At 49.8% G+C, this 25,073-nt stretch overlaps 1 protein-coding gene across 2 annotated transcripts in view; it reads left to right on the forward strand.

The window, feature by feature from the left end:
- LOC144938449 (collagen alpha-1(XII) chain-like) overlaps nucleotides 1-25,073 on the forward strand; it is a 285,089-nt gene that overhangs the window by 59,218 nt on the left and 200,798 nt on the right. For both annotated transcript variants that reach the window (XM_078866258.1, XM_078866259.1), the window contains exons 7-13: nucleotides 1,336-1,500; nucleotides 2,495-2,662; nucleotides 3,275-3,604; nucleotides 3,987-4,126; nucleotides 9,874-10,074; nucleotides 13,207-13,309; nucleotides 13,707-13,862. In XM_078866258.1, coding sequence (XP_078722384.1) covers nucleotides 1,336-1,500; nucleotides 2,495-2,662; nucleotides 3,275-3,604; nucleotides 3,987-4,126; nucleotides 9,874-10,074; nucleotides 13,207-13,309; nucleotides 13,707-13,862 — 1,263 coding nt within the window. The remainder of the gene's footprint in view (nucleotides 1-1,335; nucleotides 1,501-2,494; nucleotides 2,663-3,274; nucleotides 3,605-3,986; nucleotides 4,127-9,873; nucleotides 10,075-13,206; nucleotides 13,310-13,706; nucleotides 13,863-25,073) is intronic.

Raw genomic sequence — 25,073 nt, forward strand, 5'->3', positions numbered from 1 at the left:
ACCCAACCCCACATCATTCTAACCCTGTGTAAGCCATCATGAAGTTCTAATCGTATCATGGAATACAGCCTTCACACAATTTCAACCCTTCTTCAGCTACCTGCATGGACTTTTACTTTCAACCACACTCTACTATAATGGAAATTAAATAATATATAACTATATATTACTTTAACTATACAACAGCTGCCACCTACCATATCATCATGGGACCTCCTTTGCCAGTACCAAAATATGAGAATAGGTTTTCCACTTTTTTCTGGCAACAAAACAGGTGTTGAGATGTTAAAACACCAAACTAAAAGCTTTTACAAGGAATCATGTCTGCATTAACCACACTGCTTTGGTCAGAATGCAAATATTGATTGGCCCACACCAGAGACAGCTTTCTTTAGAGCCTAGTCTCAAAACGGTGCTAGACCAGAGGACGCCAAAAGGCGTACAGCACAAAGACAACGCACTATCAGAGTAATGAGAGCTCGGGGTGAGCAGCTACATCATGGAACCTTCTTTGCCAGTACCAAAATATGAGGTGTTCCCCTTTTTTCTGGCAACAAAACAGGTGTTGAGATGTTAAAACAACAAACTGAAACCTTTTACCAGGAATCATGTCTGTATTGATCACAATACGGTCAATGCAGCCATGATTCCTTGTAAAAGGTTTCAGTTTGTTTTAACATCTCAACACCTGTTTGGTTGCCAGAATAAAAGGGAAAACCTATTCTCATGTACCATAGCCTTGCCCCAGCTGTCGCTGAGAGTCATCCGTGCCTTAATCTTATCCCAACTCGACAACCGCGACTCTCTACTCCACGGCCTCCCCACGTCCCTCATCTCTAATCTCCAGAGGAACCAAAAATCCACTGTCAGAATCCTCACCCGCTCCCGTAAACGCTCCGATTCCTCCACTGGCTCACAAACCAATTAAAACATTGGACTCAACGTCTCTGAGACCACTCACCGCTTATCTCACACTACTCTCCTCCACTGTCCGCTCAATCAAACAAGAATTGCTATCAAAGCCCAAGATCAACCTTCGCTCAGCGGGAGGTTGCTTCTTCTCTTCTGCTGCCCACATAATCTGGAAGTCCGTCCCCCCAGCCAACAATACCGTCGACTCCCAGCCTCTATTCAAGTCCAGGCTTGAGACCTCTTCTCCTCTGCCTTCCACCGGCTGCCCCTGCCTACGAAATAAATTCACCCACTCGTTCACCATAGCATCTTCACACGCAGTGGCATTTCCCAGCTCCCTCAATCCACATCGCGCCGCGTACTTTGCGTAACACGAATTCCGTGCGCGTGCTCGTGCGTACTCGTGCTTGTGTGTGCGTGCAGGCGAGGCACTGCGGCACAGCGTGGACACGCTGCTGGGCCCCGCGTCCCCCGCGCGCCCCACCGCGGCGCGCCTCCTCGTGCTGCTCGCACGCAGCGCGTCGCACGACGACGTCGCCAGCGCCGCCGCTGCGCTGCACGAGGCGGGCGTGGATGCGTTCGCCGTGGGTGCGTGCTCCTTCGTCTCGGTCCTGCTCCGAGATCGGACGGGAATCTGCGCGTAGTCAGGGAGGCTTGCGTCAACGCCCCGGCAGCTCGAAGTCCCTTGACATCGTAACCTCGCTCGGCTCGACCATTCTAATGCCATGCTCCGGTCTGGCCTGTGAGACCCCCAGTGGTGGCTGTCGCTGTGTGGCACAAGGTGTACGCAGCGCCGGCCTCCAAGTCGGCATAGGCAGTGCCAGATTAAGCTAGTGCGGGGCCTGTAGCATATGTTATCAAGGGGCTCTAAATAAAATAAACACATACATATTAAAACACATATTTTACTTGCATAGTAAAGTAATTGTATTTTTTCATTTGCTATACAGCCAGATAATACGTCAAATCGCTAACCTTAAACACCCAGTCGTTCATAAAAGTGGAAGGCGGTATAGTACTATAGTAATTGAGCAAGTGCAGAATCACTGAACCGGAATTGATAGCCTGAAAGCATTTAGCGCGGGGCCCTTGAAAGTGCGGGGCCCGTAGCATTATGTAGCTACTTTTGCTACTAGGATAGTCCGGCACTGGGCATAGGTCTACCTTCAAGTTGTGTTACAGTTGAAGACAACCTGCAGAAGCTTGGTCCAGGCTCGGTCTGTGGATTTAATTATCGTAATTCAGTCGAGGGAAACCGTTCAACATTCGGTCCCCTGTTGGTTATTAAATGTTGGTATACATCGCCAGTATTTGAACATTCTCTTGGTCGCTGGCACTTAGCTAGGAGCCACAGCGATAGCAAGAGCTGTATACTGGATGTGGTGTGCTGAAATTACAAGCGGTGCCTGTGGCTCCTTCTAAACGGCCTTAGACCAAATCATTGGGGTTGCCACCCGATCTCGTCGGTTGTCGGGAGGCCACGCGGTCCCCGCCACACGCACGCGTGGCGAAGCCCGGCGTGGCTGTCTGCGTCGTTGCCCTGGCGGTGCGGGGGGATGAAGCGAGCGGTCGCTGTGCGCAGGGCTGCCGGGAGCCGTCGCCAGCCAACTGCGCCTGGTGGCGTCGCAGCCGGAGCACCTGATGATCGTGGCTGGCGCCGCGGAGCTGCCCCATGCCCTGCCCCGCCTGGTGGCCCTGCTGTGCGCGAGCGCCGAGGCCCAGATGGCTCTGCTGCGCCAGGGAGACGTGGGTGAGTGGGGGCGCGGCCCCTCCACGGCGTGCCACGTGCCGTCAATCACCTGTCATCACCTCACATCGTGCACACATTTTGTTTTACGAGCCGCAGTATATATTTTTTATTGTTTACGTAAAAGAAGATTCCCGTGTTATATCACAGGTATTGTTGGCCGAGCGAAGTTTATGATGTGAGAAACATTTCATTCGCCCAGTCAGCGGAGAGCGTCACATCCTGGCAGGGATTGGGCTCTAGGACGGCTCCACAGAGCTAAATAGATCTTGCCAATCTTGATTTGAAGATCTCACCACTCGCATAATTAACACCACCTTGATCACAGAGAAATAGAGACACTTTTGGCGATGGCCCTTCTTCAGAGTCTACTTAACTACAACCGCCCCCTCCTCGTTAAAAACTTGACACTGCTCCTATGTACTTTGTGCAGATTGGTTTTCTGCGAGTCAATCGTCTAATGTAGTGTGACCCATTTAGAGATACCCTATACAAATACTCGAGAGCAATTGAGGAGAAAACGACATTTTAATTCCACAGCCTCTAAATGTCTCCTGCTGCTGTCAGTGTGCCTATGAAGGTTGTTGACACCATGTGACTGATATCCCCATGCAGAGCCACCGATTCAGGTGCACGTGTCGGAGGTGACGTCGCGCTCGCTGCGCATCAGATGGGCGCTCCCCGCGGGCCCCGTCTCGGGCTTCCGCGCGGTGTGCGCCCCCGCAGGGGGCCCCGGGAGCAACGGCGTCCCCGCAGGCGGCCCCCCGCCCGTCGCCGGCGGCGGCATTCAAGAGCAGACGCTGGGCGGGCGCGACACGACGGCCGTGTTCCGTGGGCTGCGCTCGGACACAGAATACCGCGTCAGCGTCTACTCTCTGCAGGGCCGCGCGCTCAGCGCGCCCGAGACGCGCACCACACGCACCAAGAGCACCAAGGTCACCGTGGGTGAGTGCGGCGATGGCACTCGCGCGGCGCTCGTGCAGCAAAATCAATTGTTGTACTGGACTTGCTGTGCTCCCCACCTTCACCAACACGCACGAACCCATGTGCTCAAATATGGCCAAATAACCCCCACGATCTGCACGGTTTGGGGAGTCCCTCATCCAGCAATGGATTGGCACTGGAGCCGTGCGCACACACACGAGTGTGTGTGTACGTTGCGTGTGTGTGTGTGTGCGTGTGTGTGTGCGTTGCGTGTTTGTGCGTGTGTGTGTGCGTGTGTGTGTGTGTGCGTTGCGTGTGTGTGTGTGCGTGTGTGTGTGCGATGACCCCGGTCGCTCACCGTGGCCTCCGCGCGGTTCTGACGCACTCGTTCGTCTCGCCGCAGAGTGCACGTCGTACGTGGAAGTGCGGGCCGACGTCGTCTTCCTGGTCGATGGTTCCTACAGCATCGGCTTGGACAACTTCGCCAAAGTGCGCTCGTTTCTCGACGTGCTCGCCAAGACGTTCGACGTGAGCCCAACCAAGGTGCGAGTTTCCTTCACCCTCCCCCATGTCGTCGCGTTTCTCTGCACGTTCGCTTGAATAACGGGTGCAGCAAGTATGTACGCGCAGCATTTCACCTCATAATGGGTGGATTGTGGGTAATTAAGTCATTAATTAATTAACCCTAAACAGATACAAATGAAAGAGTCTTTTGGGCCCGTGATTTTGTCGTTTCTCTTGGCCAATGTTTCCCACTCTGCTGATGAGAATCATAAATATGCGTTGAGATTATTAAGATTATTTGGCAGCTATCACTTTCTCCATGATAAGCCACTTTGGTGAGCCAGTTCACTTCTGAAAAAGAAGCTAAAGGCTCAGTGGGCTTTACCTGCTCAAATAAAAATATTTAAGTAATTTTTTTTCGTGATTTCCTTACCTTACATATACTTTGCACTCCTATCGTGTTGTTGTACTGTTGCTGTAATTTTCTGACTCGCCGCTACTGTACATCTGTGAAAAAAGTTCTTGAAAGCCCATCGGATTCCTCAAGTATTAATACAGATTTTGATTCTCAAAAGGTCAAAACCAGCCCAGCGTCTGAAAGGCTTAAACTAATTTTGTTTGAAATAATAGTCACGAAAAATGTTCCCCAGCCACGTTTGTCAGCTGCCTGCGGTGTCAGGGCACCTGGCAGACAGTACAATGTTGAATACCCATATGACTGGTCCTCCATCTGCCTGTTGTGAGGGCCTGTGAAGGTTGCACGGTGGCTTGCAGATATGCGTGTATGTGTGGTGTTCATGTGAAAGGTTTAGGTAAATTGGTCCAGACCAGAAAACTATTTGTGCAAAAAAAACAGCAATTTTCTTTCAGCGGTACAGGTTTTCGCGATTGCACTGCATAGATCTGTGACGCACGTTCGGGTTGTACCGACGTCCGGTCTTTCGTTTCGTCCCACGTGCTGGGACCTTCTTCGGGAACAGTGCGGTTCAACACTATCGTTCGTTCGTCAAGCGCCCAGACGTTGAGCGAAACGTCGGACATCGCGCCGAACTACACGTAGCAGCTGCGTGTCTCTAATACGTCGTAGCGCTGATTTTTTGTCGCCTCACCCGTGAAAACGATCAAACGATATTTATTTCACCAGATAAAGGCCCACTGAGCTATGTAGCTCTTTTTCAGAAGTGACCTGCCCGCAAATGATAGCTCAATGAAGTGGCTTATCGCGTGGAAATGTAGAGCAGCAAAGTACTCTAAATGCATGTTTCTAAACGTGGAGGGAAAAACGGGAGGACCCGAGGAAAATTCCACGCGACCACGGGGAGAACATAGACACCCAAAATATACAGCAGGCGTCAAGGTCGGGATCAAACCCACGACCTCCTGTGTGCCAGACGAGGTAGTTCATATCTCGCCACCGTGGCACCCGTTCGCCGCGGTGGGAGGGCGAGGCCCAGCCCAAACAATTGTCTTGTCATTAAACGTGGACGCATCGTGTCCACGTTTAATGAAGGTAGCGTCGCACGGCTTGACATGGGGTTGGGGTGGGGGGGAGAAGCGGGTGAACTTCACGAGAAGGTGAACTTCACGAGAAGGGGGCCATGATGCCGCTGCGCTGTTGCCGCACGTGGACGTGTCGCGGTGAGCCTCGTCGTGTCACGCTGCTGCGTGTCGCCGACTCAGCACATCGCCGTGTGTTTGGCTGACAGAACGGAGTGTTTGAGAACATCGCGTCGTGTCTGTGTGTGTCTGTGTACGTCCGGCCACACAGTGCTATGTGTGGTGTTTGTTTCAGCAAGGCAGTGTATAGCTGAGCTCAGTGCGATGTGTTTGTGTGTCTCTTTGTGTTTCATCGTGTCGCTATGACAATGTGTAACCGCCGTTGTCTTTTCGCTTGTTATTCTGAATTCTCGTGTGTTTTTGTACTTTGCTGTGCCCTTGTCCGTGTCCCAGCATGGTGCAGTGCATAGCAATGTCTCCCTGGTGCATCTCCTCGCCACTTTTCGTGTGGCTGTTGGAATTTGATGTGAAATGCGTGTGCTTACGTACGTTGCTTTTGGAGATGTTGCCGCGGTGTAATGGTTCGCACCCTGGATCATCAAGATTTTAAAATCCCTTCTCCGCCTCTGTCCACCCAGCAGAATGAATGAGAATACCACAGTTTGTCGAACAGCAGGTTACGTGTGGTGGGGTAAAGTTTTGGTATTCCCAAGACGTCTAGCCAGCATGGAAGAGTAGGCCAAAACACCACTGTACAGGAGGTGGCTCCAGTGGATGCCCTTCCTCCAGGAGTGGAGCGAGCAAGAGCTACCAGGGCTGCACCTTTACCTTTGCACTAGTTGCTGTAAGCCGCATCGTTCGGTGTGGCTTCTGCAATGTCACGTCAAAAGGCCTCCACACGTCCACCCGTGAACGAGCGCGTTCGTGACCTCGAATGCTTCGTTGGAACATGTCCACGGACCGCATGCCGAGCCTGCGAGGGGAGACCACGGCGGGAGCGTGGAGGCGCCGTGGTGAGACACTGGTGCCCGCGGGACGCGCGGCCGTGCTGTGGCGTTCGTTAGCCAAGCGGCGGTGTGCTCGACTCATTCCCTGTGGGGGGGGGGCTCCCGCAGCGCTCTGTTGTGCGATGCCGATGATGTGATGGCCACGTGAGCTCTGAGTGTGGAGCGGCCTTCGCTAGGATGAGGTGCACTGCGTTAGGGTGAGGACGTTGACAGGAGAACGAGTTGGTCAAGTTTTTTATTTTTGATTACACACGTGGCACCTTTCTGGCACAAATCTTCCACTCACAATTACGGTCGCATGTTTATCCAGGATAGCCTCACTTGTTCTCACAACGCTTATTCACAAGGTCCTGTGTGGGGAAGTTGAGCTTTGTGTGCGGTCTCACCTGTAGAGACAACTCAAGATGTCGGCATATACTGTTACATTAATAAAGTGAAGGAAAATGTCTATGAAACAGGATTTCAAACCTTTTTAGTAATATGTATTATTGCAGAGTTTATTCCACATGTGCTATCGGCATTATGTCATGAGAATCAATTGAGAGCTCCCAGAGAAGTGCATCCCATGTGGTAGACATTGGCTTCCACATGATTTAAAAATCCGTCAAATTGCCATTTTAGTTTTCAAGCGAGAAGGATATCGCTTTCTTCATAACCCTGCTAAGAAATTGTCTGTTGCATGACAGTCAAACAAATATTTTAAATTCTCATAGCTGGAATTTAGTCTAATCAGGTTCAAAATAATCTTTAACACGATATTTTGAAGAAGTTATTGGTGACCAGGATGAGACCATTAATTCTCTACACCTGAGAATCCAGGTTTGATCTCAGCAGTGCAAGCTCAGCGCTCTAATTTCTGAGCCACCTGAGTTTCACAATAATCGGTTTAGCCACCAACGTGTCCTTGTGCTCACAGCGTGATTGAGCACTCCAACCGGGGAGTCACTCGGCCCGCATTTCAGTTGAGCGGTACAGCAAGCCACGGCGAAGTCTTCGGCAGTTCCCGAGCCACACGGTCAACCCGCACGACCGCCAAACATTTCAGTGTGCATCCCAGCACGGCTGTCGTCACGTCCACTCAGGGCGTTTTCATCGCCTAAGTTCCGCGGCCGGGGTCGTTATCGTGACCCCCTGGCCGCTGTGGTCCTGTGCGGTTGCAGCCGTCTCACCGCCCGTCATACAATGCAAACGGACTGCAACGGAATCACCCATTATGCAGATATGAGCCAATTTGAAAAATGTATGATTCACTTTGACCTGGCTCAACTGAGTGAGAATCGATACGATTAACCTCGATTCACGATCCACAGGACCATATGTTGGGCAACACCACGCCTACTTTATTCCACATATGGGCAAATCTCTGATCGGTGATTTTGTGGGGTGTCCGCTTTTATCATGTTACAGCGCCATTGTCTCCGCCTGGTCTCTCATGGCCACTGCTGCGTGGCGATGGCGGTCATCCCTGACGTGTCCTCGGCAATGCAACCCGCGTCTCGTTTTGATAGGCAAAATGAACTCCGTCCATCTCATTCGTCGTTTTAAGATAATGAAATAAACGTTTCAGGCCGCCAGCCTGTGCGTGCACTGTCGAGCGAAATAGTTTTCGCGGCAGCATTGTTGAAGCATTAGACCCTGGACTGGTGTCCACTTTCAGAGTCTTATCAGCAGAGTGGTCCAGAAGGCTCCTATGCTGATGCATTAGAGTATTATTAGATTTCTGTTTACATAATGAAAAAGTGCATTGTCTATTAATCATTGTATTATCCACAATACAACGAAGCAGTACTAGTTTTGCTCTGCCTTATAAATAATTGTGGCGTTTTTAATTCTTGTGTCTTTTTGAACGCTCTTGTTTCTTCACTTGCATCACCAGGTTATTCCAAGCAAATGTTATTTTCAGACTCGTTTGTCTTGATGTCAAATTTGTCCGAAAACTATTTACTCCAGAGGTTTTGTTCCTGCCATAAACCGCTATTGGCTGTCTTTTCTTTGTCCACATCTTGGCGTGGAAATGTGTTTTGAGTGAAGTGTTTTTTATTGTCTATATTTAGGAAAGGCACATTGTAACTGCGCTCTCCTGCGCCGACCGTCAATGCGTTGCGATGATCCGTGCTGAGAAGTTGTCACAGCCGACAAAGGCCCCCACTGTGCTCCCCTGACAGTGACACTGATCAGCGTTGAGAACTCGTCTCGCTTCACTCGCTCTGAGCTCACGTTCATCCCACACACCGACTCCAAGGCTTTCATCGCACAAAACGACTGCACAATGCCCGTAATTTGACTCGCCGCGATGTCATCACTTCCATGTGCGGCGAGTTTTGTCAATCTACCGTTGGGTGAGGACCTCTTCACTCCGTGCAGGTTGTATGGGTTATTTGACCATACTTCACCGTGCTGGCCAGCTATTCAGTCTCTTGTGCTATTCATGCCTGTGATGTTTGTTTTTGCCTTGTGACTGATGAGAGGCTATGACTTCGTGGTTCTGCCCCTCGTGTTAACAACGCCGAGAGCGACCGTGCGTGCGCCTGTCCAGGTTTTCGCATTTTTCACGTCACGATAAATTGGGTTCACGTCGCCTCTGGCGGACTTTCTTCTATAGGTCCCAGGAATGGGTGTCGTTCTCATCGAATGTCATCCGGCCGAACGGTAGCGTTCACAAAATTGTCCAGTTCATCACGGCAAACCTAACATTTTGGGGGTTCCTGAGACGGCACGTCTGAATCATCACTTGGCAAAAACCGCTACGCCGCAAACCGCTTGGCGCAACACGTTGAAACGGCGAGGTGGCCGAGACTAAATGGTAGCTAGGAGATGTTAACTACCTCGCCAGGTATACAGGAGGTCATGGGTTCGATCCCGACCCTGACGATGCCTGCTGTATATTTGGAGTTTGCGCGTCTCCCTCCCTGTGGTCGTGCATGTTTTTCTCCAGGTCCTCCAGTTTTTCCCTCTATATTGAGAATCGACGTATTTGGCTCTATAAATTTCCACACGATAAGCCACTTCGTTGAGCTATCATTTTTGGCCAAGCTGCTTCTTAAAAAGAGCTATGTAACTCAGTGGGCTTTACCTGGAAAAATAAAAATGTAAGTGTTTTTAGTTTTAGTTAAAAACATGAGCTGCTGGAAGTCAAGAAGATAAAGCCCCTTTCCAGTGGAAGGAAGCCATTGGGGCAGTGACGTGGCCACTTGTTGCAGAGGTTCCCTGCTCGAGCCCGGTGGCCGTCCTGGTTAATACTGTGGGTGTAATAACCAACAACGCTCGCAATGTGACCTGCAGGTGCGGCTCGGCCTGGTCCAGTATTCCCGTGAGCCCGTGCTGGAGTTTGCGCTGGACAAACACACGACAAGGGAGGCCATCCTGGAGGCCCTCAAGAACTTCCCCTATCGCGGCGGCTCCACCAACACCGGGCGCGCCATGACCTACGTGCGGCAGCGAGTGTTCGTACAGGCCGCCGGCGCCCGGCCCGATGTCCCGCAGGTAACTCCTGTCCCAGCGCCATCGCTGAGTGAGGTCTGTGCTGAGCGTGGTCAGTGCGATCCCTGAATGAGGCATGTGGTGAGTGAGTGTGGTGAGCATGGTGGCGAGATGTTAACTCCGTCGCCTGGTATAGAGGAGGTCGTGGGTTCGATTCCGACCCTGACGCCTGCCGTATATTTGGAGTTTGCATGCTATCCCCGTGGTCGTGTGGATTTTTCTCCAGGTCCTCCGGTTTTTCCCTCTACATTTAGAATCGACGTATTTGACTGCTATAAATGTACACGTGATACGCCACTTCGTTTAGCTATCATTTGTAGCCAGGTCGTTTCTGTAAAAGAGCTTTGTTTCTCAGTGGGCCTTACCGGGTAAAATAAAAAAGTGTATTAATAGTTAGGTGAGTGTGATTCCTGATCGAGGTGTGGAAACAAGTGATGATACGGAAAACACAAGAGAGAGATCAAGGAGGGCACGGGCACTCAGGAGTGGACGATAAATGGTGGACCAGAGCCAGGAGGGCACTGGGCAGCCAGAGAGAGGGAAACGAACCATGGATCGATAGCAGGGTGATGGTCGTGAGAAACACGATCTGGTAGACTCACCTGGGATCCAAAAAGAAATACGCCTCCTCCTTCACATATATCGTTACATTACAATTTAAAAGTACGTGTTTTACACATTTCATCAGCAACACGGCCTTCTGGGAGTACGTGATGGTTGAAAATAACGAGTCGCAAACCTTTATCGGAATTAGGACGAATTTGTAACAATCTTATACTTATGTACCTTCCTCGCCCGCGGTGTGGAATTTGCAGAGCGATAAATTATCATCGGCCCATTGCATTATTGCTAAGGGGTAAAAACATCAACGGGGTGGGGGGAATAATTGCCGAGGCCTTCGCCTGCGCGCTGCCGAGGAATGTGCAGAATCAGACGCGGGTTTCACGCGGCCCCCGGGCAGCATCGAGGCGCCTCCTGCACCTTCGCGCGACGGCGCTCACGCATTTTGTCTCCAATGCACGACATTGGGGAAAAGTGCGCCTAGCATTTACCCTCTCCGTTCGAACGCCACAAATAGACACAACAATTGCAAGTCGTCAAGTCTGCATTTGCCAGGCATGCTCGTGGTAAAACATGCCACCAGACACGCTTTGGTAATGTACGCATTGTCCTTGCAACTGATTGGTCTATAACAGAGACAGCCTCCTTTATGGTCTTGTCTCGCCCAGTGTTAGGCCGGAGAACGCCAAAGGCGAACAGCACAAAGGCAACGCAAACATCAAAGCATCAATAGCCCGGGTTGAACGGTTATACCTATGGGACTCTTTTTTTACTATTATCAAGGTGACGAACAAAAAGAGTCGGCTTCAGCCATTCCGACGCAAGTATTGTACAAAGCGTGGTTACTTGATAATACACGTGGCAATAATGTGACCACCGCGGCTTAACGCGCTTGGTAATTTACCGCTAGAGCCGCCGCAGTAAATCACGTGGCACCCCCCAGGCCCTCCAGGCTGGCCGTGGCTGAGACGGCGGTGGAATAGTTGCGGTGGAGCTCCCTCCCCCCCCCCACAGGTTGAGCCGAGCGTGGCCTTGACACGTCGTCTGACCGCCCCCCTCCCCTGCCCACCCGTGATCTCTCGTTCACGCTCAGCGAGGACGCCCCGCGGTGTCAAGTGCAACTCTCACCCCCCCCACCTCTTGTTATTCACCCCCATCTCTGTGGCCTCTCCCTGTTCGTGTGCTGTGAAGTAGCAGAAGAAGACGGAGAAGCAGAAGGGACCATTGCTCAAAACGTTGCCTTGTCGTGTTTCTTCGAAGGGCGCACGCCGCACAGTGTTGTTGGCCAACGTGTTCAGTTTTTTGTTTGCTTCAGTGCCACATGGCCCAACCCAACCTGTGCTTTTTTCACGCTTGCTTACGTGATGTGTACACGCGCGGCCCATCCAGTCAATCTACTGCTGGATGAGGGCCTCCCCACGCCACTTGGTCTGCGGCGGGGGGTTATTTGACCATACTTCACCACGTTGCTCAATGGGGGTTGACGAAAGCGGGGAGCATAGGCATTGCAGCACGGTACAGTACAACAATGAATTTTGCTGCACATCGTCTGCTGACAACATAGCCCCACAGCAGCCCCCTGACACTTGTTTTCAGAGTGGTGGTCGCCCATCCAAGCGTTAACCAGGCGCAAGCTCTGCTTAGCTTCCGAGATCAGGCGAGAGCGGGTGCATTGTGGGCTGTGCTGCACAAACGACAACGCAAGGCAAAGGCGCAGCCCTGCAATGGCTCGCTCTCGCCGCATCTGGAGGAAGGGCCTCCAATCGAGGGAGCTCTAGAGAGCCCCCTCTGAAGGTGTTTGGTCTACTCCTCCACTCTGGTTTGTACGCCTTGGGCAGTACCCACGCTTTACTCCACCACGTGTCCAACCGATGCCCGATGCTGCGCCACTAAATGGAGTGATTAGCTCACGTGCCATGCTACAAACCTGGTGACCTGACTTTGATTCCCAGCCACGGCCAATGTCAGTGGTGAGTGATATCTTAAATGGCCCTGGGCTCCCCCTCCACCATCCTGCATCTATTAGTGTGGTGAAGTATGGTGAAACAACCCCATGACTGACATGGATTTACAAATGTCATAATATACCTAGTGCATAGTATCGGTCGCGAAAGCCTCCGTGTTCAACATTTCGAGTGCATCACAGAGAGGTCCTTGTCAGAGATGGGTGCTCAGCACTAAAGCCCTCCACAGGCGGTAACTAATTAGGCGATTAACCCTGTGAATATGTCGCACTGATAGACAAATCTCATTCATGAGGGAGACCTGGGGTGAAGTCAGTGACGGAGGCGTGGGCAACACAGGCAGTGTAGAATAGATATGCGAATTGCAACTGCGTGGGCGTTTGCTGTTGCGCTGCACTGCTCTCCGACGTGTTGTCTGGATGCGCCGCGTGCCGTGTGGGCGGCGCGACGTCCGACATTCCGCGCTACGTGCCGGCGGCTTCTTCAGGAACGCGAGAAGCTCCCCAGCACCTGGGAGACGAAACGTCGGACGTCGTGCCGCACAACACGCGGTTTTACTTTGTCCTCCACCGCGCCCATTTCCTCTCCTGCCCCTGACCCCCGCTTACAGGTCATGATCCTCATCACGGACGGGAAGTCGTCGGACGAGTTTCGGGAGCCAGCCAAGCAGCTCCGTGACTCCAACGTGGAAATCTTTGCCGTCGGAGTCAAAGGTGGGTGTACGCTCGTCAGAGGGAAATTTGGACACGGGCCATCTACTCACTCGCGATGTTGTTTGTTCAGTCTCGTCAACGACAGAAGACAGGTCGTGTTGTTTATAAATTGATTCAAATATTGAACCTTGCTGATACCTTGAGCTTGAAACTCTCATATGCAAGGGTGTCAAGAAAGTATCGATTGACACAAGCACGGCAAACTATGAGCGGAACTCCACAGCAGATCAGTCGGTGTGTGTGAACAGTCACGGAACGCGACCATTACCGCTCGATTCAACTTTAGAAAGGGTGGGGGGCCGAGCCTTCACCAGGGGGCACAGGTCCAGTCTCCCTCCTCCCACCCGCCCCGACTCCACGGGGCTGACCGTCGTTCCCCCGCGCGCCCCCCATTCAGACGCCGTGCAGGCCGAGCTGGAGGCCATCGCCACGCCGCCCGGGGACACGCACGTCTTCACGGTGGAGGACTTTGACGCGTTTGAGCGGATCGCCGCCGAGCTCTCGCAGTCCATCTGCCTGCGCATCGAGCAGGAGATCGAGGAGCGGCGGCGACGTGAGTCCCCGTGCCCACCGCTCACTCACTCACTCACTGACTCACATACTGACTCACTCACATACTCACTCACACACTCACACACACTCACTCACACTCACTCACACACTCACTCACATACTCACACACTCGCTCACACAGTCACTCACACAAAGATCCCCCATATAGCCTTAACAGACTGTTGGGGCAAATGCTGTTAGCGAGCACTCACACAGTCACACTCACACACTCACTCACACACTGACTCACTCACACACTGACTCACTCACACACTGACTCACTCACACAGTCACTCACACACTCACTCACACACTGACTCACTCACACAGACACTCACACAGTCACACTCACACACTCACTCACACACTGACTCACACAGTCACTCACACAGTCACTCGCACACTCACTCACATACTCAGTCACTCACACGCGGGCCCTCACTTTTCACATGAAATAGAAGATTCCCCATGTAGCCTTTAACAGACTGTTGGTGAGCATCTATGAAGGCCGGTAAAACACACGAGGGGGTGGGTGGCCACTGCCTTGCCCGGCCACCTTTGTCTGCCCAGTACTGATGTTTACACACCGCACCAGGTACTCATGTGAGGCTGAGTCGACCTAGGGGAGGTCCAGGACCGGTTCAGATAAGTGTCACCGGTGTTGGTGGCCGTCAGCTGGAATCGACCTCGGGTCGCCGGGTTCATAGCGCAGCGTAGCGCTAACCGCCACACTACCACTCCCCACCTTCCACATGTACCTGCGCGTACACATGTTGCCCTTCTCTCGTTCCACTGCTGGATGATGACTTGGGTTGTTGCATGTGTCCTGTTTCTGTCCCGGGTTGACCTGCTGCCTTCTGCCGTAAGTTTTATGAGAGAAGACCACTTCTGGCGCGAATGATGGCTTCCTTACGGGTAGAACTCAACGGGCCTGAGGCTTCTAAAGCAAGATAATTGTCTGCCTTGCATGGGACAAGGGTCACCACCTGTCCTGATTTGGCCCAGGCAGTTTGGGAATTGGCATTTGTATGGCAGGAATGTATTTGTACCAAAAGATCTGGTGGTGATATTGCGTTGAACTGTAAACTGCACAGTTTTGACAAACGTAGGCTGACTGATAAATGTGTCCTGGTTTTGTCTATAGTGGATCAGGTGGCAACTCCCATGACGACAGCCTCCTCACACTGAGGGTATATTCCTTAGTCGGAAGAATTCTGGAACGGTCTTCTGGAACTATCTTCGTTACACGCCTACAGATGTTGCACTGTTCACAGTTGTCTGCAAATGCTATTATTTTCATTCAGTAACTTGGCCAGTGGAAGCGCATCGCTTTTGTCAATCCACTGCTGGATGAGAGCCTCTATCTAACCAGCGGGTCATTAGGGTTATTTGACCATACTTCATAGATGTGGCAGTATAGTACAGTACAACAGCGCAGTTTGCTGCACTGTCCTTTGCGGCCCACAACATAGCCCCATAGCAGCCTATAACACCTGTTTGAAGCATAGTCGTCGCCCATCCAAGCACTAACCGGGCTCAACCTCGCTTAGCTTTCAAGGTCGGACTTGTACTCGATTTGCACCACTTTAGTGCTCATCAGAAAGCAACCGGCGTTTATTCATTTGCCAAGGAGTATCAGTCTTTCAGTGTAAGTCAGCACAAACTCCCTGAGTCCCAATGAAATAACCAATAAGAGGATAGATACAGTACTGACGGTCATTCTCTTCAATGGAGGGGCGCTTTGTACAAATTGTGCATGCGTAGCTGATGTTCAAGTTCGAAAATTTTTACTTTATTTTTCGCTGATTGACAAACTTTGTGCACGCGGGGTTGCTCTCGGTGACTATTGGGTGGCGCGCTCAGAGGAGGAGAGGATTCATTTTGTCTATTGAAGAGACGCGTCTCGTCCCGTCGGTCTGCGTAGCGTAGTCTCGCCTCACGCTCGCCCCCCTCCCCATGCTCCCCCGGGGCGGTGACTTTAAGCTTCGGTCTACTCTGTGGGGTTTTATCCCTGGATAATTGTTTTCTTCCTGTGATCATAAATAAAATAAAACAAGCTGCCCAAGCCATGCCTGTAAGTGGGCTTTGGCAATACAATTAAAGGTACGATGCGAGCATGAAGAGCGCAGCATGCGGTCGGCTGGCTCACGGCAGCGCAGTTCCCAGAGCCCACTGCTAGCCACAGACGGGAGGCCAAGATTGGAAACCCTTTGCGGTTTCTTGGTCATGAAACTCAGACGCTTGAGAAGGAAAGCGGCGGTTCCTCTCGTAGCAGAGACGTGCGCTGTTTGCCAGACGTCTGTCCTGTGGGAGAGCCACGTTTGGCCACGTGCGTGAGAAGGCATTAGCGGAGTTGCTCATTTGGACACAGCACCCAACCTTGTGCACATGGGAACCTGTGCATTGTCACAGAGGACAGAAGGCAGATAATAATCATAATAACAACAACAATCATGCATGTGTTTATATTGTGCAAATTGCACCTTGAAAAGCACAGTCTTCACTTGTGACCCCACTTTGGGCGTAGGGGAAGATGGGCACTCATCGTCATCGTCGCGATCCATGGGCAAATAGCCCATAGGTGTCCACTGCACAGTACGTCATTTGTGTCCGCTGTCGTCTGCCATGTGCCAGTATGGTCAAGTAGTACACATCGTTCTGGCACCAATCTCTCATGTCGTTGTCCAGCCATTCTCTGTGAGGTCTTCTTCTCTTTCCGGTTCATTCCATTTTGTTGTCCATTCTACATATGTGTAAAATTATTGCCAGTTTCCTTCTCATCACTGCCTGCATCACATCTACTTCTACAGTGCAACCTTTTTTTTGCGTCTACATTGGACACTCTGGGCACTCACAGTGAAACATATTCTTGGTTCTTTCGGTAAAGTCACGTGTATTAAAAGCTTTTATTATTTTCAATTTTAAGTCAAAATTTCACAGTGAAACAATTTGTGGGAGTGCCTGCGATTTCCAGGCTAATTCTGTTGCCACAGGGAGAGAAGAGGGCTTTCTGTCTCCACAGAGCCGAGTGTGGGGGCTGGACAGTTGTGCTGGGGGGAAGCTGGCAGAGGTTAACTTCTGTTACGCCTGCGTAAAGATTCACTTTATAAAATTCTGACATGTGCCCAGACAACAGCCCTGTCACGAACGGCCCTTCAGTGCACCATCATCTTCGTCACCATGAGCCACAATTAAGGCCTCGCCAAACCATTGCCATCTCTCACGGTCCTCAGATGTAATAATCCATTTGGCGCCTGCAGACAGGCGGTCGATTCCATGACTCGATCTCCACGGCGGACGTCCTCTACAGGGACCGCCCCCTCATATCGCCGCCACTCCGTAGTTAGCCTTAACCTGCTGGCTGACATGCCTTCGAGCGACGTCTACTTCCCAAGCCCACGCACTTGTTTCCAACAGTCGATGCGATCATGTATTTCTCACGTGCATTTCTTCACTAATTCATGCGTTCCTCTTTCTGTCTCAATGAATTCGCCGTAATGATTTTACTACGCTCCTCCAGTGGAAAGCTTTTCCACGAGACAATTGGACTGGGCTGTAAGCAGCTGTGCTGGAGCATGCTGCCAGGGCCCGGCCAAACGCTATTAAAACGGCGCGTCCCTTTGAAGTGAGGCCCCGGGTTTTCTGTGGACGAGGGCGTGTTTCATTCTTTCCGGCTGTGCACTTTGATGCTTGTACGAAGAGGACAAAGCTACGCCGAGAATGCAAGGGAGGAAAATGTGAAGTATTCATTGTTTACCGCTCGCCTATACCTATCGCGATAGCTGCCAACTGGCCATTCAGATCTAATCATCCACTCTGGCAATTTGTTACTCTGTGCGCCAAATTACAACAACGTGACAGAAAATGTAACGTGAAGAATGTATTCTCAACTTCTTTTTTTGGAATGAAGGAAGATATTGCAAAGTAAAAAAACGATGATCCCCGGATTTGCGAGCTGCCACTGCCCTTTGACGGTTAATGTAAAAAAAAATGTCACGAAGTTCGAGAAAAAAGGGTATGGCCACGTGTGTAGGTGTCAAGGTCTAATTTTACCCAACTTGATAATTAGAGTAATACCTTGGTTAACGAAGCCTCTGGGAACGGAGCTCCCTCATAACGAAGTCAGCCGTGGAGGGCCTTTTCACCACCATATTTTTGCTATTTTTTTACAAAATGAAAAAAAATATATCTTCAGAAATCACGCCAAGGGATGCAGACAAAGAGTAAAGTTTTAAATGATGCACGTGCCCTGTAAACGTGACCGAGTGGAGTTTGTTTACCGTACATTATCGGTAGGCCATCAGCGAAGAGCTTCGTGAGTCTCCCTCGCATCGCCTAATCAGCGGCGTGCTTTCCCAATCTTCAATCTCCTGCCCACCATTGCTCGAGCTCCTTGTGTTGGTAGCATTTGATTAGCAACCCTGCTGATCGGAGGTGCGGGCGAAGGACAACAAACTAAACACAAAAAGCAGTTATATCTGCAGATCTTAAGGAGGGTAGAGGCAGGAGAGATGAAAAGTGAAGTGGTGCGTACATTAGGGTTAGCGTAGTTCACCTTAAAGACCATTTTAAGCCAAGCAGACAAAGTAAAGGCTTATATGCAGCAATCTAGTTACCGTAATGCTACTAAAACTAACTAAACTCTTTTTTTATTTTTCCAGCTAAGGCCCGTTGAGCAATATAGCTCATTTTCAGAAGCGACCTGGTCACAAATGATAGCCCAATGATGTGGCTTATCACGTGGAAATTTATAGCAGCCAAATACTCTATACGCATGTCTCATAATATGGAGGGAAAAAAACTGCAGGACCCGGAGAAAAATACACACGACCACGGGGAGAAAATACAAACTCTAAACGTAGAGGCGTCAGGGTCGAGATCGAACCCACGACCTCCTGTATACCAGGAGAGTTAGTTCTTGAGTAAATCCACTTAGTAACATTGCCTCCTCCTATGAACGTACTGCAGACGATACTCAACTGTCAATATTATGTCTTCTTCGTGATAGTTTTATGCGATAAGAATGGCACAAGTATATATATTAGGAGCTTAAGTCATTATCAGAGAGGCAGTTTTAATCAATATGTGGCTAAAACATATCTTAACCACTACACCACCTTGCCACCAATTTGACCCATGATCTTGCCACCAATTTGACCCGTAAATCGGCTAACACCTTCTCCCCATGACCATTGGAATGAGGCCTCAGATCCGAATGCAAGGGAGAGAAAAAATAAGCGTTACACTCTCATTTCCATACTCTTTGGTTCTTTCGATAAAAAAAAACGACCCGCGTTTCAAGATGTCAATAAAGCAAAGTCTGCACACGCCATGGCAGAGTGCTAGCGGCACACGGGCCCCGATGCAAGGAATGAGATGCGGGGCTTAGATCGCGTAAATATAAATGTGTCGTTAAACCTGCCACCACCCGACACGGCCAATTAGTAAGGTTCGTCACGTAAAACAAAACGTGCAATTAGTTACTAGTTTAGCACACCGGTGTTTGGGAGAGTAAACCCACAGCATCTACAATTCGAGTGCTGTCACTCAATCTTCGTAGCCTGGCGCCCGAGCGGGCCCCGGTGCGGTCGCGCTGCCTGCACGCACGCTGGCTACGCCACTGCGGTACGAGCTCACTTTGGGCGGATGAGCGAAATAGCAGCGCACGGCGTGCGTAGGTCTAGGGCTGTTCTTCAGCAGTGCGGGGAGGAAGAGGGTGGCAGCGTGGCACAGTGGGAGTGCTTGTGCCTCACGGCAAGAAGGACCTGAGTTTGATTACTGACTCAGTGTGGAGTTGTATGATCTCCCCCCTGCATGGGGTTCCTCCAGGTTTGCCAATTTTCTACTATAGCTACAAAATATATACAGTGCCATTGGTGTTGGGCAAATATCCCAATGTAGGATTTTCCTGAAAACAAGTCTTCATACCCAGTGTGGCTTTCCTGGGTAAATAAATAACTATTATTATTGTTATTATATTCTTTGGGTCTTTCGGTAAAGTAACGTAGATAGAAAATATTTAAAAAATCACCACGTTTCGATCGCAACACAAGCAATCCTCTTCAGGTGAAAAAACACAGCAGGCGAACTGCTGAGGCAGCAGAAGCCATTGTATTGCTAGAGATTAGAGATTTGCATGTCAATGTGAGATGGCTCCCGCAGCAGCGGCTGTGTTAATGAGACACATTCAGCCGATTAAACAATGAGAGCCACCGCCACATTGAAGAAAATGGAAGCAGCGGCTATGTTAGTGAGACATTTAGCCTGTTAATGTAAAGACATTTAACAGGGTAATGTAACTCACAGAGTCGTAAATAACTCTTAACATTGGCAGGTAGAATGGAAGCATCACAGCCAGTTATGAGCCCTGTGGTGTAGCGTTTTGATGAGGGAATTTTTCTGGGCTGGATGGTGGTGGGAGTCAGGTTTTAGATAGGCATCCGTGTGGGTGGCTTTCCTGTAGACAGAGTGTCCCAATGAACCATCAGGTCTTTTTTCGATTAAAACATCCAAGAATGGTAACTTGCCATCCTTTTCCACCTCCATGGTGAATTTGATGGCTGGGTGTATGGAATTGATGTGGTTGAGGAATTGGTTCAGAGCTGGCAGGCCATGTGGCCAGATGACTAACATGTCATCTATGTATCTCTTCCACAAGGAAGGACGTAGGATGGATGCCTGGATGGCATCTGTCTAAAATAAAATGTCTATGAAAACATTGGCTACCACTGGAGATAAGGGAGAACCCATTGGGGTACCTTCAACTTGTTTGTAGAATGCACCATTCCAGGTGAAGTAAGTGTTGGTGAGGCAGTGTCTCACCAGGGCCGGTACCTCAGCATTCAGTCCTTGTTGGACCAAATTTTCAATGATTGCAATGGTGTCAGGCACAGTAATTTTGGTAAACAAAGAAGCTACATCGAAACTGACAAGCAAATCACCTGGAGATAGTGAGATGTCTTTAATTAGAGATACCAAGTGAGCTGAATTAAGTACAGCTGAGGTGGTCTTTTCAGTGAATGTGTGGGCTTATGTGACGCAGGAGAAGTTGATGGAGGCAACACGTATTTATTACAAATAAATTAAATACAGCAGAGTAACGACTCTAACACTCGAAGAGGTATCGGCCTCTTCACCCGGTCTATTTAGAGGAAGTGTTCCCCAGCTAACGCTCCCTGTTAACTCCTTACTTCCCTCTATCCTAGACCTTCCTCAATGTAGGCTAGCTAAGCTGGCCCAGCTTCGGCGCAGGTTCCGACCCTCAGCCACACGAGTCTGGCCCTTACAAGGACATCAGACCTCGCTTGCTTTGAGGTCGCACCACTGGCTTGCCCTGCTCGGCCCTTACAAGTCAGGGAAGTTCCAGGTCTAGCTAGCTGGCCTTCAGTCTTCACTGGTTCTTCATCTTGACCTGTACCCGACAACTGCCTTGAGCTCTCTCGCTCTCCGCCTTATATACCAACATGCCTTCGAGGGGCGGGGCTGTGTGGGATCCCAGCATCCCCTCCACACAGCCCCCCAGGGTGGTAACCGTTTGCGGACGTGGATGTAGACACCCCAGTGTAACTGCCCGTTTCCCCCCCCCCCCCCCCCCCCCACGTAACACCTCTACAAATGGAAGCAAGGTCTCAGACAGAAATCGGGCCAGTTTGTAGGGGGGTGAGTCAATGGTGGAGACGATAGGACGGAGTGGTGTACCTTCTCTATGGATTTTTGGTAGGCCATAGAATCTGGGTGGTCTAGCAGCAGAGGCTTTTAGAGAGAGCCGCTTGGTTGGTTTGATTAAAGATGTCGAATCAGTGATGATATTGTTTGTTTTCATAACCAGGAGGTTGGTAAGATCTCTATTGATTTTGGTATATCTGCCATCATTAAGTAGGTCCTGAATTGTATTACTGTATGTGGTTTTATCCATGATGACAGTGGCATTGCCCTTGTCGGATGAGAGGATGACTATGTCATCTCTCTTTTTCAGTTGAGCAAGCTCAAAGCGTTCATCCTTGCTGATGTTGCTAATGGTTTCTTCGCGTTTTTTAGGATTGCAGCAATTTCCGATCTCGCCACGTCTAAAGGAATGTGTTCCAAACCTTTAAGGGCTACGTCGACCTGGGCAATGATATCATCAACTGGCATGTGTTTAGGGGTGACTGCGAAATTCAACCCTTTAGCTAGTACCGATTTTAGGTTGTCGGAAATTGGGCTGTTACTCTGATTGATAACAATCTTATCAACGTCTAACTTTTTAACGTGTGGCTCTGGCTTCTTCTTAGACAGGAGGCTGAACTTGGAAATCAGGTTCTCTTTGCATTTAGCTGACATCGAGGCGGCTGAAGAGGCTGTCATGTTATCTACATGGTCCCAATCAGATGTAGACATTTTTTCTGTTAATTGTAAGAGAGTCTTGTCTAAATTATCTACGTGACTTTAACGAAAGACCCAAAGAGAATGAATCCTTGCAGTCACGAAAGCTTTAAGTTATTATTGTTATTATTATCTATTTAGGTGCCATGATGAGCATAAGGTGACGGATGGAAGGCACGTGATGTGTGAGAGATGAGCACGAGAGAGAGTGCCCTGTGTGGAGCGAGATGAGCATCGTTGAAAATAAACAAGTTCACATCCCATCAGCAACACGACCTTCTGGGGGTGATTCATTTCAACAGCATTGGTTCAGGAAAAACAAACACGTGATCGGTTTTGACATTCAGTATCTCATCAGCAGACTTGAGTCAATGCTGGTGAAGTGCCTGATGTCTATTGGCAACGACCGTGTCTGTTAGATATGGCTCCGAGGTAAACACAAACCTGTATTGGAGTTCATATTCTTGGTTCTTTCGGTAAAGTCACGTAGAAGGGAAATAATAAAATAATAAAAATAAAACATAATTAAATACTATTTTCACGACGTTTTGGCCACAACGCAAGCAGCCGTCCTCAGGTGAAGAAACAGAGCTGTCAGAAAGACAGCGTACTGTATTGGAGTTGTTAGTATTCTGATCTTCGGGGAGATTCATGTGATGTATGCCATGGTGTAGGGAAGCGGGTGGGAGTGTTTGGGCTCTGTTTTCCGATTCCGCTGCGATGATTCACAGCGTGGGAAAGCATATGGGTACTCGACGTCCAAATAAGGCTGCTTATACAACATTGATAGTTAAAAGTATTCTGGAATTGTTTAAGTTCCGTGATCGTTTTTTTTCCCGTCGTTTAATGATGCCGGGTATTTATGGGTGTGCTCCCTGAGTAACTCCACACGCACAGATTGTGCTGCGCACATCACCAGCGTGCAGGGTGACATTTTGGTCGGATTTAATAACTCCGGTGACCGACACAATCCGCTGATTAATAAAACTGATTTACATTTTCTGGTGTTGGTCGTGAGCGGGAATCGGGTTCATAGCACAGTGCGCAAACCGCTACACCACCGCTCTCCCACATAAACACTAAGAGACACAGATCCTCCATATAGCCTTAACAGGCTGTTGGGGCAATTTCTGTTAGCGGGCACCTATGAAGGCCAAACTCGGGTCACCTGGTTCGTAGTGCAGCGCACTAACTGCTCCACTGCCACTCCCCACACGTAAACACACAGATACATAGTCACAGACACACGCACATACATAAATACACACGTACATACACTCTAGAAAATATCGCAGGACTGCTGCTTGGATTTAAGCTCTGAGCCAGTGATGCGGCACCTCCGATGAGTACGGTTGGCTATGTATGGCGCGAAATAAGTTCAACATGCATACATAGTCCGTTGTTATGATTGCGGAGAGATGGGTGTAGTTTCTGAAATTTGAAGAAGTTCCTGGAGACACTGTTTCATCTGATCCTCATCTGTTAATTATACAGAATTAGCGTTGGGGAGGGCGGGGGGGTCAGCATACCTGTAACTTCCTCTACACAATCCCCGTCGTATTCAGAGAAAAAATACCCAGTGGTGCACTAAGCCTTGGTTAAAGCCGTGATAATTAAATTATATTTGTTTATTCGCTTTCCTTCAGGTCCCTGCAAAAACATCACCTTGCCGCCTTTGGAATTTGTTCTTGGCGTTAGCGAGCTCGGCAAGTTTTGTGCTACAGTTTTTTGACTTTGTAGGGGCTTGTTTTGCATTACCCCGGTTGACGGGGGCCCGATATTGTAGATGTGGGGGACTCCCAGAGCCAGACTTTGCTGGAGTGGACATTGGTGACTATACCGTCCTGAAGAGTCCTAAACGAAGAGCAAGACCATTCCACAGCTATATGTCTGTCTCACAGCTGCCCGTCAGTCGGTCACGTTTGCTGAAATGTATTTGATGGTGATCGAAGACAATAGGACCACGTTTTGCAGTTCTTCGGAAGCCAGTAATGTTTTATTTTACATTATGCACAAACGCCGAGTGCTTCGTGTACACGTTTCTGCTTGTGGTTTGAATGCTTGGGGGATGTTGCTGTAGCCGGTCTGGTCGTGGTGCCTTTTGAGATTATTTCGCTTATTTTGCTGCTATAAATGTCCAAATGATGAGACACTTTGTTGAAATATCATTTGTGGCCAGATCACTTCTGATAAACTTCTGTTAAACAAGTTAATACCTACGTGGGCTTTGTCACCAGTTATAGCCAACATGTTCATGGAAAAGTTTGAATCAGACGCCATCCAGACATCCACCCTGCGTCCTTCCCTGTGGAAGAGGTATGTGGATGACACTTTCGTCATCTGGCCACATGGCCTCCCAGCATTGAACCACTTCTTGGACCACATCAATTCTAGACACCCATCCATCAGATTCACCATGGAAGTGGAGAAAGACGGTAAACTACCATTCTTGGATATTCTGTTTGAGAGGAGGCCTGACGGATCCTTGGGACATTCTGTCTACAGGAAAGCCACCCACACAGATTCCTACTTGAAACCGGATTCCCACCACCACCCATCTCAAAAGAATTCTCTCATCAAAACGCTATACCACAGAGCCCATGGCATTTCTGACAAACACCACCTGACCGGTGAATTAAGACATGTACATCGGGCCCTCAGGATGAACGGATACTCTGACCGTACTATCCGCCAAGCTGTCTCTCCCACCACACAGAAACAGCCACATGAAACTCCGACCAAAACCATCACGTTACCATACATAGCAGGCGTGACCAAAAAGATCTCCAAAATTCTAAACAAACATAAGATCCAAGTCCGATTCAGTACAGTGCATAAAATCCGTGATCTG

Source organism: Lampetra fluviatilis, chromosome 22 (assembly GCF_964198595.1).
Source record: "Lampetra fluviatilis chromosome 22, kcLamFluv1.1, whole genome shotgun sequence".
Taxonomy (NCBI): Eukaryota; Metazoa; Chordata; class Hyperoartia; order Petromyzontiformes; family Petromyzontidae; genus Lampetra; species Lampetra fluviatilis.